Source organism: Hyperolius riggenbachi, chromosome 4 (genome assembly GCF_040937935.1).
Source record: "Hyperolius riggenbachi isolate aHypRig1 chromosome 4, aHypRig1.pri, whole genome shotgun sequence".
Taxonomy (NCBI): domain Eukaryota; kingdom Metazoa; phylum Chordata; class Amphibia; order Anura; family Hyperoliidae; genus Hyperolius; species Hyperolius riggenbachi.
Window position 1 is genome coordinate 481,848,688 of NC_090649.1, and position 18,766 is coordinate 481,867,453.

The 18,766-nt window shown below is 47.0% G+C and overlaps 1 protein-coding gene across 2 annotated transcripts in view; it reads left to right on the top strand.

Annotated features, from left to right (window-relative positions):
• The window catches only part of SERTAD4 (SERTA domain containing 4), an 86,172-nt gene extending 67,853 nt beyond the window's left edge, over positions 1 to 18,319 (top strand). For both annotated transcript variants that reach the window (XM_068232992.1, XM_068232993.1), the window contains exon 4: positions 11,517 to 18,319. In XM_068232992.1, coding sequence (XP_068089093.1) covers positions 11,517 to 12,245 — 729 coding nt within the window. In that variant the 3' untranslated portion in view covers positions 12,246 to 18,319. The remainder of the gene's footprint in view (positions 1 to 11,516) is intronic.
• The last annotated feature ends 447 nt before the right edge of the window (positions 18,320 to 18,766 follow it).

Sequence of the window (18,766 nt, forward strand, 5' to 3'; positions counted from 1 at the left end):
CAAGTTATAATTCAGTCCCTCTGCTGTGTCAGCTGACTGCCACGGCAGAGAGGCTAATTAGTAAACACAGGATGTTAACAATATGTCTGCTTCCATGAAAGCAGGAAGTAGACACACTGCAGATTTATTGCAGGACTTGCATCAGCTGTAACAAAGAAATGTTTTTTCTTTGAGGCTGGGTGCACACATAGCAGAAACACTAGCGTTGCGGAAAACAATGCGTTTTTGCCTCTAATGAAAGTCTATGGGCTGCAAGAAAAAACGCACATAAAAACTCATGCGTTTTCTATGCGTTTTCAAACTTTTTAAAAACGCTGGTTTTGTTGCATATTATGCAGGAACACTGCCAAAACGCACATAATGAAAGTCAATGGGAACGCAATGGTATGCATATTTCATGCGTTTTTATATGCGTTTTTTCTATAAAAAAAAATTCATTTTTTTTACTGTATGTTTGCTTCCTGCTGTCTCCCGAGTGATTTGCATAAATGGAAATATAAAAACGCGTCGAAATTGCATACAAAACGCATATGAGTTTTGTATATGCGAACCGCAAGCGCATTAAAACGCACGCAAAACACATGAAAAACACATTGCAAATGCACCAAAAACGTATGAAAAACACACAAAAAATGCACACAACTTTAACATAAAACGTGACATAAAACGCAGCCTTTCACGCTATGTCGTATGTGAACCCAGCCTAAAGGTTATTATGCTGTTGCTTATCTTCTAGAGCAGGCAGAAAGTTCTGAGTTCAGGTCCGCTTTAAAGTGGCGGTCTGCAGATCATTATCATCCTGTCATAAATACTTGACCGCATTCATATCAGGTGGTCGCTCCTTTTAGAAAGAAGCCCCTTTATCTCAATGATGTCCTGTTTACCTTATAAAGCGAGAAAAACAGACATAGAGAAGCTGGCAGGCTGTCGGTAAACTTGCGAGCGCAGCCGTGGATCCCTGCCGCCTGCCATGGGTGGGCCGCGCATAGCTGGACTCCTCTGGCGGCGTGAGTAGCCCTGGAAAATGATTTGCACATGTTGGCAGCTGTGTAGATGACATCATGGCTGCCGCCAGGGCTGATGGAATAGAAGCGAGGGCCCCGCCTCCACCCACCCCTCTGCCCCGCCCATCCCTCATGCTGTGTGGCATGATGGCTGGGAACGCCAAAATAAATCACTTTAAACGCAGCTGACATATTCCTACACAAGGAGTTGCCTTGTAAAATAAATCACCCGCAAATGACTCTTCTTTTTACAATTTCATTTCTAGAAGGCGTCATAACTCCCTGAACAGCGTGGGAGATGCTTAATGGGAGATTCCCCTTGCCCTACAGCTCTGTGTTTTTGTTTTTATGTTTTTTAATTTTAGTTTTGAATATCAGCAGCAATAAATAATGAGTTGGGGATTATACACACGCTACACAAACCTCAGCCGGGGTGGAGCTCTCTGGCTGCCCTGAGCATTTAAAGCAGCTTAGTATGGATACAGAGGCGCCAAAAGGTTACAAGTATCTAAAAAGTTTAAAAAATGAGGAAGCAGTGATGGACTTACCTCCTCCAAGCAGACACAAAAATTGCCAATGTGTTTGTCAAATACAGCAAGTATATTTACATACTCCGGAGGACAATGCAATGCGTTTCGCAGGTTTGATCCCGCTTCATCAGGCAATAACTACGGAGCAATAGCATATGTGGTCAGTAGAAAAGCCAGGCACCTCTGTCAGCAATAAATAACGAGTTGGGGATTATACACACGCTACACAAACCTCAGCCGGGGTGGACCTCTGCCGCTGCCCTGGCTAATAAAGCAGCTCTGTACTGCTCGCACATGCGCAGTACGGAGCCGCTCATTTTCGGAAGTTTATTTGGCTACACTTGCCTTGCATGTGTGTGTTGCGTAAACCTTTTTTACAGCAGGGTAACGCAATGGCAAGGCAATGGGGCCTAGCACACTCATCGTTGTGTTGCGCTGGAAGTGCCCAATCTGCCGGCAGCGGCAGAAGAAATGTAAGTCAATGGGCAACAGATACCTTTTAAAAGATTGGCTGCGGCCCATTTTGCCGATACTTAATGGCATCCCCTCCTGGTGTTTCATTTTGACACAGAACCACACAAACATAGCTGACACCGGACACTACACAGAGTGTCTGACGCAGACCAGGTTCTATGCTAAATTGCTCCCAGGGCAACGGTGTTAAATTTAAACCCCACGTATTAGATGCGTATTATGATGCGTATTTGATGCGTATATTAATGCATAATTATGTGCGTATTGTACGCGTGTGATGGGTATTAGGAATAGGTTCTTACGCATATGGGATTTTTTAGTAAAATCAGTGAGCAAATGCTGTAAGGATCAGTTATTAAGCATTGGTGAATATCCAGTGGCGTTCTACGTCTAAGGTGTATAAATATAGAAATAAAAAAAAACCAACAGATGTTTGTGAATAAATATGTGTTTATATATTAAGATCATTATGTGATATAAAAGGTCAGGTGTACAGGTCCTTTTTCTTTTATTCATATATCTGTTAAACAAAGTATGTTTTATGTATACAGTGTCTTATTTTTATACATATAATATGTCTGTGACATATGTTTAATTTTTGAAAAAAATTCCAATAAAAATTATTGAAACATAAATTTATTTGCAATGCGGTATTTAGCTCCCCAGTATCGGTAGCCAGGTATAGGTGCCCCCAGTATAATTAGCCAGATATAGGTGTACCCAGTATAGGTTAGCCAGCTATAGCTGCCCCAGTATAGGTTCGCTAGGTATAGGTGCCTCCAGTATTGGTAGCTAGCTATAGGTGCCCCAGTATAAGTTAGCCAGTTATAGGTGCCCCAGCATAGGTTAGCTAGGTATAGGTGCCCCCAGTATAGGTAGCCAGGTATAGGTGCACCCAGTATAATTAGCCAGGTATAGGTGCACCCAGTATAGGTGAGCCAACTATAGATGCCCCAGTATAGGTTAGCCAGCTATAGATGCACCAGTATAGGTAGCCAGGTATAGGTGCCCCAGTATAGGTTCGCTAGGTATAGGTGCCCCCAGTATAGGTAGCCAGGTATAGGTGCACCCAGTATAGGTAGCCAGCTATAGGTGCCCCAGTATAAGTTAGCCAGTTATAGGTGCCCCAGCATAGGTTAGCTAGGTATAGGTGCACCCAGTATAATTAGCCAGGTATAGGTGCACACCAGTATAGGTGAGCCAACTATAGATGCCCCAGTATAGGTTAGCCAGCTATAGGTGCCCCGGTATAGGTTAGCTAGGTATAGGGGCCTCAGTATAGGTTTGCCAGCTATAGGTGCCCATCCCTGCAGAGCTTTGGCAGGCTGGAGGATTAAAGTGAAGGACTGGAGAGCAGCGGACACACTGGACCTCAGCTGCAGGGAGGGTGGCCGGGTCCTCCCTACCTGTCCCCCATGCGCCTCTCTCCATTGCAGAAATTCATAGCAAGTGAAATCGATCATAGTAAAAACTCGCCTCCTTCCGGGCTTCATGCGAGGTTCATATACCGCCGGGCTGCTCTGTCCTCCAGCGCCGCTCACTACTTCCGCTAATCAGGAAGTATTGAGCGGCGCAGGAGACAGAGCAACACGTGGCACATGAACCACAAATGGAGCCCGAAAGGAGGTGAGTTATTACTATGACCGATTCCGCTGTCTTGAATGTCTGGAATGGGGGGGGGGGGGGGGGGGCACGGATACCTGCCTTGCCCGCCCCTAGAATGGGGGATGGTCCAATGTGATTTATTGCCACGTTTACACGAACGCCAACTGCAGTCACCGTCATTTAAAAACCTCTTCCATTCATTTGGAAAGGCGGTGAGTCACTCTTAAACAATGCTTTTGCCATCTCCTGAAAACATCACGTTTACTGCCCCTGTGGACCAGTCCCTACAGCCCCCGTTGCTTCTCCCTGCTTGTACCTGCTGATAGACACCTTCATGAAGTGGCTGAGAAAGCCTGGAGCACAAAAACTTTAGAAATGGGCAGGCCAGAAGCAGAGTCACATGGGGGGAGGCGGCAGGGTCATACTGTATGGAGTATGTCCGCAATAATGGCAGTGCAGGACAAAGGGGTGGAGCCTAAAAAAAATAGGTAAGTATGTATTTTTAATGTAATCCCCGACCCCTGTGGCAGAGGAACTTTAATTTGCAGTGTAGATGCGCATAGTTCAGTTTCACTTCAGGGATAGCCAAGAACCATTTTTTTTCCTTGCACGTTTTTTTGTTGCCCCAGAGATCCACCATAAAACCTCCCGTTGGCGGTAACGTTTTCTTGAAGCTTCTCACGCACGAAACATGAGCGCAGCGCCGCAGGCCTCTTCTCGCCTCTCACGCGGCTGTTTGCTGATGAACTGCAGACTCCTGTTTTGGGAATGTTAAAAGAAAAATAGGAATGGGAGAGTTCGATTACGGAGGCTGTTTTATTTTTCTCTATGACCTCAGCGTTGGTGTGGCGGAAATGTTTAAGCTCTTGTCCCACCAGCACTCTCTCGGTAAAGAACTTTCCATCTCATTCCGTGGCATGGCATGTGTCATCTTTGGCAACCGTCCACCTTCACGAAGTCCAAGTCTCTCCCTGATCCTTTCCAGAAGCCCTTGTGTGCAGTTTTCTGTGAATACAATGACTTTTTATAGCCTCATTTGTGATAATTGTGGCTGCAGGTCTATTCTGCGGCTATATCAGGTAGCGGAGAGGGAGAGTGCTCCTAAAATCAGGCCTGAAAGTAAATCTGCAGTGTTAGAAATAAGATGATTGGGGCTAGGCCGAGATCCAGTAGCCTTTTATTATTATCATTAGAAATTATTTTCATTATACCACGAAGTTTTGATGCACAGATTGTGGTATAGACTACCCAGCAAGCACATGGTAAGCCAGAACTCCTTGGAGTGTGTAAGGGGCTACAAAGGACCAAAAAGCCCGCTTACTAAAATAGTATGGAAAACAAGTTTGCCTTCTTAAAACAGAAGGTATTTGTCTTTCTCTGCACTACTACATACTTTTCTAGCAGCAGTGATTCCTGGCTTTGAGAAGCCAGGTAGAAAATCTTTTTGGACTTTATGGGATGGTCAGTGAGATGCAAATTATTCTGAGTTGATGCAGAATTAAAGAGAGTCTGAAGCGAATATACATTTTTCCTTTACCTGCTATTTAGCTTAACCCTCCTGACGGTATGAAAAATTCCGCCAGGAGGCAGCGCAGCAGTTTTTTTTTGTTTGTTTTTTTGTTAAATCATGTAGCGAGCCCAGGGCTCACTACATGATAGCCGCTGCTCAGCGGCATCCCCCGCCCGCTTCGATCGCCTTCAGCGATCTCCGTTCAAAGAACGGGATTTCCTGGAGGGCTTCCCCCGTCGCGGGATGACGTCACCAACGTCAGCGACGTCGTGACGTCATTGGGAGTCCCGATCCACCCCTTGGCGCTGCCTGGCACTGATTGGCCAGGCAGCGCACGGGGTCTGGGGGGGGGGGGGTGCGCGCCGCGATGGATAGCGGCGATCGGGCGCAGGGCAGCAGCAATCGGTGTGCTGGCGCAGCTAGCAAAGTGCTAGCTGCGTCCAGCAAAAAAAAAATTAAGAAAATCGGCCGAGCAGGGCCTGAGAAAACCTCCTGCGCGGCTTACCCCGAACTACCCCCTGGTGGTGCCTAACCCTAAGACTGCATCCCCGGTGGTACCTAACCCTAAGAACCCCCTTAGGTTACCACCAGGAAGGTTAATGAGTATGAGCACAGGTGAAACGCCACATTCCAGCTGCAAAACGAGGGTTTTATACCCCCCAAATCCCGGGGCGAACATCCACGACTTTCAAAGTCCTGGATTTTGCTTCCCGGGGAGGCAGAGCTTTGTGCTGCAGCTCTGCCTCACTGAAGTCAATCTCCGTGCAGATCTCGGCCTCTCCCCGCCCCTCTGTGAAAGAAGATTGAGAGGGGCGCGGAGAGGCGGAGATTGACTCGAGTAGCTTCGGAGCTACAGCGCAAAGCTCTGCCTCTTACAGGAAGCGCTCCCCGCATTTTGCCCCAGGGATTTGGGGGGTATAAAGCCCTCATTTTGCTGCTGTAATGCGGCGTTTCACCTCTGCTCATACTCCTTAAGCTAAATAGCAGGCAAAAATAAGAATTTATATTCGCTTCAGACTCTCTTTAAGCAAAGTTATGTAGCTTGAAAATAGACCAATTGAATCCCGCTAAGATGGAGTTTGGTTAATTTTCAAGCAGTTTACATTTGCATACAAAATTTGTATAATGCTGCATCGACTATTTGCAGCCGATTGACCACCCCTAATAGGAAGAAGCCGATATGGGGACATTTTGAAGAACAGTCCAGATTACATTACATCTTACTTTTTCTGCGGAAATGTATTCCAAATCTAAACATGAAATTAAAATTCCAATCCTCTGGTATCTTTAACTGAAACTGGGAAAAAGGGCGCATGAGCCTTTACAGGAAAAGCGATGCTGCCATAGGCGCCCTTTTGTAAAAGCAGCGATTTGCGGCAAAAGACAGAAATTCGGGGGCATGGCCACTGTCGGGCGCCTCCCAATATTTACCTTCTTTTCTGCAAATTGCTGCTTTTATAATTACCACAATATGCGGCAAGCACCCAAATTCACTGCCGCTAATCAGGTGCCTCTGGCTAACTATATTTACCCCGCTTGCTGCATTTTGCGGCAGAGGGAGGGTTAAGATTTAGGAAAGAGGGGGTAGGTTTAGGTGCCCAGGGGGTTAGGGTTAGGCACCACGGGGGGGGGGGGGGGGGTCTTAGGGTTAGGCACCACCAGGGGGGTGGTTAGGGTTAGGTACCACTGGGCTGGGGGGGGGTCTTAGGGTTAGACACCACCAGGGGGTGGTTAGGGTTAGACACCACCGGGGAGTGGGGGTGGTTAGGGTTAGGCACCACCAGGGGGGGTGGTTAGGGTTAGGCACCACCAGGGGGGGTGGTTAGGGTTAGGCACCACCAGGGGGGAGGTTAGGGTTAGGCACCACCGGGGGGGGTGGTTAGGGTTAGGTACCACCAGGGGGGAGGTTAGGGTTAGGCACCACCAGGTGGGGTTAGGGTTAGGCACCACCAGGGGGGGTGGTTAGGGTTAGGCACCACCAGGGGGGGTGGTTAGGGTTAGGCACCACCAGGGGGGAGGTTAGGGTTAGGCACCACCGGGGGGGGTGGTTAGGGTTAGGTACCACCAGGGGGGAGGTTAGGGTTAGGCACCACCAGGTGGGGTTAGGGTTAGGCACCACCAGGGGGGGTGGTTAGGGTTAGGCACTACCAGGGGGGGGGGTTAGGGTTAGGCACCACCGGGGGGGGGGGGGTTAGAGTTAGGTACCACCAGAGGAGGTTTTAGGGTTAGGCACCACCCTGGTCTTATGCTGCGTGCGATTTTGCGACCCAATCGATTCCGCACTCGATACTCGTATCTTCATTGGTTTTTCTTATCTTTTTCCATTCACTGCTATGAGAAATCGAGCGTGGAAACGATCGGGAGCAATATTGTACATGACGGATTTTATCTATCGGATCCATCTATCGCACGGAAAATCATACTGTGTGTATTAGGCATTAGGGTTAGGCACCACCAGGGGGTGGTTAGGGTTAGGTACCACCGGGGATGCGGTCTTAGGGTTAGGCACCACCAGGGGGGTGGTTAGGGTTAGGTACCACCGGGGATGCGGTCTTAGGGTTAGGCACCACCAGGGGGGTAGGGGGGTCTTAGGGTTAGGCACCACCAGGGGGTGGTTAGGGTTAGGTACCACCGGGGATGCGGTCTTAGGGTTAGGCACCACCAGGGGGGTAGGGGGGTCTTAGGGTTAGGCACCACCAGGGAGGTGGTTAGGGTTAGGTACCACCGGGGATGCGGTCTTAGGGTTAGGCACCACCAGGGAGGTGGTTAGGGTTAGGTACCACCGGGGATGCGGTCTTAGGGTTAGGCACCACCAGGGAGGTGGTTAGGGTTAGGTACCACCGGGGATGCGGTCTTAGGGTTAGGCACCACCAGGGGGTGGTTAGGGTTAGGTACCACCGGGGATGCGGTCTTAGGGTTAGGCGCCACCAGGGGGGTTGGGGGGTCTTAGGGTTAAGCACCACCAAGAGGAGTCTTAAGGTTGGGTACCACCTGGGGTTTTAGGGTTAGGTACAGGGGGGAGGATCTGTGTGAGATTAGGGTTAGGTTTAGCTATAGAAAAATATCAATAAACATTATCAATATTTTACTGTTGGAATCTACAGTAGAATATCGCTAATTTTAGTGATATTTTACTAGCGGCCATTCCCTGCGCCCTTTTTTCCAGGAGCTTTTTTTTCATGTATGCTTTCTCTGAGACCTGCAGTATATAGGTCACAAGTCACCGGATGATAAGATATCGCCAGGTTCCGCCGCCCGTCTTGCGATGGCGTGTGTCCTATTAGTAAAGAAGATGCGCTGAAGCTGAGCATTCATTTACATTTCTCATTGGCTGCAATGGCGCAGCCAAACTTTGATCATTGATAATAGACAGGAGCAGCAGTAATGCATAATTTATATATGGAGCTCCTGTGTGTCTACAAAGGACATCCAGGATTTGATGTTGCGCTGTATATTCAGCATTCTATATGAAGATCACCCTCCGGTCCCCGTGACACGCACAGCAAACCTCAGCTTTATCTAGTCACATACATGGCGGCTTCTTTCTAAATAAACAAATAAAGGGGACCTGTCACTTCCTCTCTGGGCTGTCAGCCAGGCGCTCCAAACTAGGGGTTTGCTGCAATTTTGTGCGAATTGATCAGAGCAAAAACGTAATTTCCCATTTGCAAAATTTCTGGTCAAATCCAGGGGCGTGACTAGAAAGTCTAGGGTCCCCCTGCATAAAGCAATAAAGCGTGGGGCTCCTGAGTCTAAAGGCCTCTCAGCAAACAAACACACACATGAAAGCGCAGCCAATATAGGGAAAAATATACTGTATGGTACAAATACACACACAAAAATCAGATCCTTACCTAAGGAAGGGGGAGGCTCTGGGTCCTACAGAGCCTTCCTGTTCCTCTCATGGTCCCCTTGTTCCAGCGATGTCACCCGTTTGAAACACTCACCACAAGAGGCTTCAAAAGTCTTCGGGAGCCCGAGTGCTCCCAAAGATGGCGGCTCCGTACTGCGCATGTGAGAGCGCACTCTTGCATGCTTAGTACAGAGCCGTCCTTTTTTGGGAGCACCACTCGGATGGATACTGCTACTGGGAGTGACAGCGCTGGAACCAGGGGGCCATGAGAGGAATGGTAAAGCTCTTGCAGAGTTCCCCAACCCTGTCCCCAAGGGCCCTTTTCCACTAGAGCGATTGTGATTGCTGAATCGCAAAATCGCAAATCGCTAGTGATTTTTTAAATCGCTAGGGCTGTTACTTTATCATGGAAATCACGAGAAGTATTTTCCACTACAGTGATCCGATTTGGAAATCGCTAATCGCAAATCGCAATCGCTTGCTGGAGCGATTTTTACAATGATAATGCAATGCAAATGAAAATCGCAAATCGCAATCGCATAACAGAATTAATGAAAAATCGCAATCGCAATCACTGGCGTTTGTGATTTGTGATTGCGATTGCTAGTGGAAAAGGGCCCCAAGGCCCACCAACAGTACATGTTTTGCAGAAAACCACAAACATTCACAGGTGGGGTAATTAGTGTCTAAGCAGAGCTAATTAACTACCTGTGTGGATATCCACAAAACATGCACTGTTGGTGGGCCCTGAGGACAGGGTTGGGGAACACTGCTTATAGGACCCAGAGCCTTCCCCCTCCTTAGGTATGTAACAGTTTTTTTGTTTTTTTTTTCTAAATCCACTTAAAGAGAACCAGAGAGGAAGCACCCTCATGTATTTTATTACATTTATCAGTGGGAACATGACAGTAAACACCTACCCTGCGTTTAGTTTCATTGTTATCTGCTTAATTAGTCTATTAGCAGCTGTGATAAGAATCCCCGACTGGCTCAGTCTAGGTTTGACCTGAAATCATTATAGCTGAGTCACTCTTCTGTGGAGTCTTTTCAAGCCCAAGCCTGCCACCTCCTAGCTCAGATTTCCTGCTTTGCATACTGAGAGCTGTGATTACATGGGAGGGGCTGCTGCTGCTGAGAGAGAAGCTCTGTGGCTGCAATATGTTCCCTGTGTGCTCTGTGTGCACTAGATACTGATGATGACTGCAGTTTCATTCCTATGAGAGACACTTCCTACAGGCAGCTGCACATCATACCAAAATGAAAGCACACAGATGAAAGGCTGCATTTAGCCTAGATAGCAGCCTAGTCTCATATAGCCTAGACAACACATCCAGAACAACTCATAACCCGGAAGCAGAAGGGATATGAGCCGGCGGCCATATTTGATTTTTCCTGGAGCAATTATAGATAAAAAACACTAAAAAAGCCACACTAGAGCGGCGAAATTATCAGGTAGAGCATTTATTCTTTACAAGCTATCGACTGATATGTTTATTTTGTGTGAAACGTTCATCTCTGGTTCCCTTTAAGGAGAAAACGTAACCAAGGATTGAACTTCATCCCAATCAGTAGCTGATGCCCCCTTTCCCGTGAGAAATCTTTACCTTTCCTCAAACGGATCATCAGGGGGCTCTGTATGGCTGATAGTGTGGTGAAACCCCTCCCACAGTGTGATGTCAGGACCATGGTGCTGACATTACACTGTGGGAGCCTTGTTGCATTGTGGGAAATAACAGCTGTGTCCAACTGCCAAAAAAGCAAGCAGCAGCTACTTCCACTGACATCACCTGCCAGCAGTAAAAATGTCACCAAGTGATAAATGTCAGAATCAGGGAGAGGAAAGATTTTACAACGGGCAAACACTGGATAAATCGTTTATACATAATTATTGTAAAAATTAAGCACTTTTGTTCCTTATGTTATTTTCACTGGAGTTCCTCTTTATTAACATTCACTTTAAATTTCCTCTTTAAATACACCAGATGATGGGGTTGATTCACTATCACTGTAGCTCCCCTTACTGCATGTTTACCATGCGTTATCAGAGTTAACGTGCCTTATCAGAATTAACGTGCCTTATCAGAGTTAGCGTGCCTTATCAGCGTTAACGTGCCTTATCAGAGTTAGCGTGCCTTATCAGCTCAATAGGCTGCCTGTCAAGTTTCCCGTCAAGTGACAGGCAGCCTGTTGGGCCAATCAAAGTGCGGGGATAATGTCCTTTAAAGTGATTGGACCCGCAGGGGCTCAGGGCAGGACGAGTGGAGCTCTCATCATTGCCAGTTAGCAGGCATAAGTTTGTAACGCTCGCTGTGCTACTCTGATGAGGCACGCCAACTCTGATAAGACACAATAACTCTGATAAGGCATGTTAACTTTGATAAGGCATGTTAACTCTGATAAGGCATGCTAGGAGTGCAGTAAGGGGAGCTATAGTGATAGTGAATCAACCCCAATGTGTGCAGTGCAGAAACAGACCATGAACTCCACATGTGTAGATGAGCATTTATGATTCACCATTTTTTCTATTACTTTTGTTCCAGAATGTTTCCATATTTGAGGAGCGGGCCCACGTCCTCTACATGTCCCTGGAGAAGCTGAAGTTCATCGATGACCCGGAGGTGTTCTTGAGAAGGTCGGTCCTCATCAACAACTTGATGAAAAGGATTCACGGGGAGATCTTGCTGCAGAACAACTGGTGTTTCTCCGCCTGCGCCCTTGGATCCGCCTCCGCACAGGAGTGGTTCGTGCCGCAGGACTGCCCATACCGGAAGCGCCTTCGGATGGCCAAGGACGACAGTAGCCTCCACACCTGCTGCTTCTACCAGGAGTGCGGCAGCCATTATCTAAACATTCCTTTTGCCGTTAATGCCAACGGAGGTCACGCGGCAACCTCGTCAGTGCCGAGCAGTAACGTGTCCCTACCAGGATGCTCTCACCACTTGGATTACAACATGGCGGCAGACGTGGCCTCCTACAGGAACGGCGTCCAGGGGCCTTCTTGCGGGGGGGTTGTGACTAACGCCAAAGCTCAGCATAAGCTAAATTCGCACGAGGACGACACGCCAGAGGATAAACGGGGCCTCCCCGGCTCAGCCGGCGAGGCCCCCAGCGGGAGCGGGGCTTTTGAACGCAGGGGCCGCATTTACGATTTTCTGGCCACCGGCTGCAGCGACAAAAGTGTCGTAAGCGAACCGTGGAAGAAATCCCTGCGGAAGAAGGAGCCTTTCGCGGGGAATAAAGTCTGCTGTAGTAAGGGGAACAAAATATGAGCACTATTTGTGGAAATTCACCTTAAAAACTTTTTTTTGATGTCTCTGAGAAGTGGGTTCCTGTTACGCCGTGGACAAAAAAAAAAAAAAGTTTTTTTGTAGCTTTATATATGGTGATAATGAACGAATTCCTGTGCGGAAGGGGATTTCGGTTATGGAGAATAACGTCAATGTTTTCATTTGTGTTTTGAAAATAGTTATGATTTTTTTTGGAGGGGGTGCTGCCCCTATTTTGGGCTTATGAAATGAATATGGTTTTGTATGATGTATCCGTGCCTCATTAAAGACAGACACATGGGGGCTGCCATTGCTGAAGTTATTTTTTTTAAAGGTGCCCACGTTGGGGGTACCATCCCGTCACCACCTACCTGACTTAGGAGAAGTACGCAGGTCAGCTGTCCTTATGCTTTATGGTTGAGAATCAAAGAATGACAAAGAGCAAAGACAAAAGCCTTGGAGCTGGCACCTTTAAAGTGACACTGAAGAAAAAAAAAGTATGATATAATGAATTGTATGTGTAGTACGGATAATGAATAGAACATTAGTTGCAAAGAAAAGAGTGTCATATTTTTATTTTCAGTTACATAGATTTTTTTTAATAACATTGCATCATTCTGTCATATTTGCAATTTACAAACTACACTCTGTATTTTAAACTATGAAAAAGAGCAGAGCTAGTTATGACCCTTTGAACTCCCCTGCAGTAAAATCCTATCTGAAGCTGTCTCTCACTGTTTCTTTGATGTATAATTGCTTCAGAGACTAGCACAGTAGCTGACAGTCGAAGAGCTCAGGGAAGCTCTTTTGCATAGATAACAACTGACGTTAGTCTGAAGCCTAAAAAAATACCTCTTTTTACTACGCAGTCCGGTTCAGCATTAAGACCATAGCGGATACGCCCCCAATACTGATCCCGCGGCAGAACAAGGTATTTATACCCACCAAATCCAGGGCAAAATTCCACGACTTTCCAGGTCGTGGATTTTGCTGCCTGGGGGAGGCAGAGCTTTGTGCTGTAGCTCTGCCTCTGCTCGCGTCAATCTCCATGGATCTCCACCTCTCCCCGCCCCTCTCAGTGAAAGAAGATTAAGAGGGGCGGGGAGAGGCGGATTGACTGGAGCATAGCCAGAGCTACTGCGCAAAGCTCCGCCTCCTCCAGAAAGTGAATGGAGGATTTTGCCCCGGGGTTTTCAGGGGTATAAATACCTCGTTCTGGCACGGGGATGCGGCGTATCAGCTATGGTGTTAATGCTGAACCGGACTGCACGGTAAAAACAGGTATTTTTTTTTAGGCTTCAGACTCTCTTTAACTCTTCCTGTACTGGAAAACAATATGAGACTTTTTCTTTGCTACTAATGTCCTATTTCTTAGCTGTACTACACATACAAATAATAATCTCATAAGTTTATTTTCACTTCAAATTCCCTTTAAGCCTTAAAGCACACCTGGGAGGTTTTCAGTGCCCCATAATAGATACTCTGCTCGGGAGGGGGAAGCCTGTGGAGCTTCCCCCATCTTCCTCCACCGGTTTGGTCCAGCCCTGAGATCCCTGACGCGCGGCCATACTGTAAAGTAACACGGGCCCGCTCATGCTCTGGCGGAAAAAAGCAGGTCCATGCTACTGCGCAGGCACGGGCGGCTCACACATGCGCAGCAGCATGGACCTGACCGGGCTTCACTTTTACCAAAGAAAGCCGAGTGGGTCTGTGCTAGTGCGCATGCACGACAAGTGATTTTAGGGGGTCCCAGAGCTGAAACAGGTCGGTGAAGGTGGGCAAGGGACACCTCTGGAGCATCCAAAGACTTCCCCTTCCCGAGGTGAGTACCCTGTAGGGGCACTTTTTTTCCCCTACTGGTATACTTTAAATCATCTCTGCCTCTAGGTTAAGGTTCCTAACGTAGTGAGAAAGTAAAATACAGGGACAGAAATGTTTGAGATAGACACTACTTCCGCTACAGTCTGTGCACAGAACGAAGTGTTCGATGTCGTGTCTCTTTACTTTGAAGCTGAAGTTAGCATGAGTGCTACTGTGTTACTCTAACACTGGGTTTGGCTGGGATGAGCCTGGACTATCCACACCCAGCACCGACATTGCTGGCCAAGCATTTACATATCTTTTTATAAACCTGCATTGTCTTTATTTTACTTTGAAATATGTGGTCACGTGACTTTCTTCTAGACCGATGTCCCACTAGGCCCCTCTTTCTACTTCAGTGGAAGCTACCCCTGCTTTATAGAGATCACCATAGAGCTAGATTCAGAAGATTCTATCCTACCTAGACCAAGTTTAAGGGGACCCAATTAACTTTGTATGTGGGTAGAAACCGGAGTGCCTGCAGGAACCCTGCACAAAGAGAGGGAGAACCTAAAAACTGCATTCAGATCGGGTCCTGGCCTAAATTTAAACTAGAACCCAGCGCTGCAAGGCAAGAGAGCTGTCCACTATTCCATCAGGCTGCCTAATTTTTAATAATGTTAAATGACAAAGAGATTAGTGCAGTACTGATATGTGTTTATATATATTTTAATGAAAGTGGAATTTCACTTTTAGATATTACAGTAGTCACCATTGACCCTCCCAGCCAGGAAGAGGAGGAGTATGAGGATGCAGTGGTATGACATCACCATAGACCCTCTCCTCCAGGAAGAGGAGTATGAGGATGCAGTGGTATGACATCACCATAGACCCTCCTCTCCAGGAGGAGTATGAGGATGCAGTGGCATGTTATCACCATAGACCCTGCCCTCCAGGAGGAGGAGTATGAGGATGCAGTGGTATGACATCACCATAGACCCTCCTCTCCAGGAGGAGGAGTATGAGGATGCAGTGGCATGTTATCACCATAGACCCTCCCCTCCAGGAGGAGTATGAGGATGTAGTGGCATGTTATCACCATAGACCCTCCCCTCCAGGAGGAGTATGAGGATGCAGTGGCATGACATCACCATAGACCCTCCCCTCCAGGAGGAGGAGTATGAGGATGCAGTGGCATGACATCACCATAGACCCTCCCCTCTAGGAGGAGGAGTATGAGGATGCAGTGGTATGAGATCACCATAGACCCTCCCCTCCAGGAGAAGGAGTATGAGGATGCAGTGGCATGACATCACCATAGACCCTCCCCTCCAGGAGGAGGAGTATGAGGATGCAGTGGCATGACATCACCATAGACCCTCCCCTCTAGGAGGAGGAGTATGAGGATGCAGTGGCATGACATCACCATTGACCCTTCCCTCCAGGAGAAGGAGTATGAGGATGCAGTGGCATGACATCACCATTGACCCTCCCAGCTAGGAGGAGGAGTATGAGGATGCAGTGGCGTGACATCACCATAGACTCTCCCCTCCAGGATTAGAATGCAGTGGCATGACATCACCATATACCTTCCCCTCCAGGAGGAGAAGTACGAAGATGCAGTGGTGTTACAGCACCATACACCCTCCCCTACAGGATGAGGCTGCAGTTGCGTGACACCACCATAGACCCTCCCCTCAAGGAGGAGGTATATGAGAATACAGTGGCATGACATCTCTACAGACCTCCCCTTCCTAGAGGAGGAGTATGAGAATGCAGTGGTATGACATCACCATAGACCCTCCCCTCCTGTAGGAGGAGTATGAGGATGCAGTGTGATGACATCACCATGGACCCTTCCCTGCAGGAAGAAGCATATTAGCATGCAGTGGTATGGCACCACTGTAGACCCTCCCCTCTAGGAGGTGTATGAGGATGCAGTGGTATGACATCATTGTAGAACCTTGCCTCAAGGAGGAGGTGTGTTATGTTGCAAGCATGACATCACCATAGACCCTCCCCTCCAGGATAGATGTATGTGCATGCAGTGGTGTGACACCACTGTAGACCCTCCCCTCCAGGAGGTGTGTTAGGTTGCAAGCATGACATTACCATAGACACGCCCCTCCAACTCCCCCTCCATACCATGCAGTGGTATGACATCGCTGTAGCCCCTCCCCTCCAGGAGGAGGTGTGTTAGGCTGCAAGCATGACATCACCATAGACCCTCCCATCAATAAGGAGATTATGAGGATGCAGGCGGTCAGTGTTTGTTTTTTGTAAAGACATACTTAGTCAGCAGCGGGGTTCGGTTGTGGATAACCCAGGTTTATTTTACCTGACCCTTTACCCAGAGTTCAGCATTAAAGGATACCCAAGGTGACATGTGACATGATGAGATAGACCTGGGTATGTACAGTGCCTAGCACACAATGCTGTGTTCCTTTTTTTCTTTCTCTGCCTGAAAGAGTGAAATATCAGGTATGTAAGTGGCTGACTCAGTCCTGACTCAGACAGGAAGTGACTACAGTGTGACCCTCACTGATAAGAAATTCCAACTATAAAACACTTTCCTAGCAGAAAATGGCTTCTGAGAGCAGGAAATAGATAAAAAGGGTCAATAGTTCATAGATTTGGCATACTTCCATGAATGTGTTGGGCAAAAAACAATAAAACATTTAAAACTTAAAAAGTAGATTTAAACATAAAATAAAACTGTGGAATATCTTAAAAAGTCATTTTTAGGAGAAGGAAGATTGATACAATCGTTTATTTCATTAGTTTATTTTCGCCTTGGTTGTCCTTTAATAATGGGTAAGCAATAAGATCTCTTGAAGTTTGGGCCTGCGTTGCATCCTTTAAAAGGGGGTTCTACTTCATACAGCAAATCCCGCAGGACCCTCATCCTGTCATTGGATGAATCGGAGTCCCATTTTCTTCTGAGCTTGTGGGTAAATCTGAGTCCACCAAACAAATAAGCAGGGCAGGAAAGAAAAACAATTTTCACATAGAACACACAATAAAGTGCAAACCCCCCTTTAAATAACTGAGCTCTTGGGGACCAGGAGATCTTTGCCTACCGTGCCCATGGGCAGAATAGTTCTCACTTGGTCTTAAAGTGTACCAGAGGCGACATGTGACATAATAAGATAAACATGTGTATGTACAGTGCAAAACATCCTACCTAATAAAACCCCTGTGTCTCTGCGTCCCATGTCCGTGTGTGTCCCTGGTTTACGCTACTGCGCATGTGCCGCAGGGACAGCCGTTGTTCGGACTGGAGCAGGACAGCCAGAGGGCCGGCCGGCTGGGGGGGCTGGGCGGGCGTGTGTGCGCTGACAGGTGGCGGTAGTGACGGACCTAGAGCCCGTTATTAAACGGGCTAAGGTCCCTAGTATACAGTATATATAATCAGGCTGTTTTACTTGTTTTATTTTGCTGCCTGAAAGAGTACATTTTTTGGCATGGAAGTGACAGCTTCTGTCTTGTTACTACCTTGTCGGGAATATAGTAGACATCACTGATAAGCCATAAAAGTTTTTCTGGTAGAATTCAACTTCTGAACTCAGGGGAAGGATATAAAAAGGCCACTTTATAGACTGCCACTGATTAGAGACAGTAAAATATTTAACCTACAATGCAAATGTTTAAATTAAAAAAAATAAGCCATGGGATACGTAAAAAAGTCATTTTTAGGAGTAGGAGTAAAAATATAATTGTTTATTTCATCACTTTATTTTCACCTCGGGTTCACTTTAAGCTGAGCTGTGTTGTTGCCAATGTCTTGCATAATTCTTGATGTGTGTTTGGAACAGAGCTGAGCAGAAACATTGCTAGGCATGAAATAGAATGAAGAATGTTGCGATTGGCTGGAATGTGAGAGAGGGATCCACCCACGAGGAACCAGGAGAGTTACAAAGGATCAGTTCACCTGTTGTATTCAGTTTTGCCTGGGGTTGTGCAGATATAACCAGACACTCTTGTTTTTTTATGTTGTGAGGAAGGGGACCGAGAATATATAAAAACATGAATAATTCCACCCATCGGCTTTGACGCACAACTGAATATGTTATTTTCTTCGGGCACACTGACCCTTTAATGAGAAGGCAGGTGGTTGAACTGGCTTCCAAAAAAAAGAGTCATTGCTATTAGGAGGTCTTGCTGTTTAAAGTGTAACTGCATTGACATATATGAAATGACCAAACTGCCTATTGTTATTACTATTATTTCTGTATGTAAAAGAAATGTAATCAGTATATAAAATATACAGAATTGTATTGGTGCTGGTCTCCTCAGGTTGCCAGGTTTCTGCTTATTTCCTCCTCCCACATTCAAAACTCCACCCCCTGCAGGGACATGACCAGCAGGAGAAGGTAAGACTACTCACCCTACTGAATCTCCGCCTTCCCAGAGACTGACAATGGCCTTTGCATTGACTCGTAGTCAGAAGGGAGGTGTGGCTTCAGCAGGGGGATAAGAATTACCTCCCTCCCTCCATGCTGCTTATGTCACATCATGGGGTGGGGTTCTGAATAATTAAGGAGGGATCCTCACTCCATTGGACCATACATGCGGCTAGGGATGCTCAAATCTGAATTCGGGTGAATCTATCCGTGTTTCACACGAATTCGGATTTGAGAATCCCTGCATGCGGCTTAGCAGGTCATCCTCCCTCTCCAGAGGACAGCACATTCTGTGCATCTTTCTTTATAGAACAGTATATA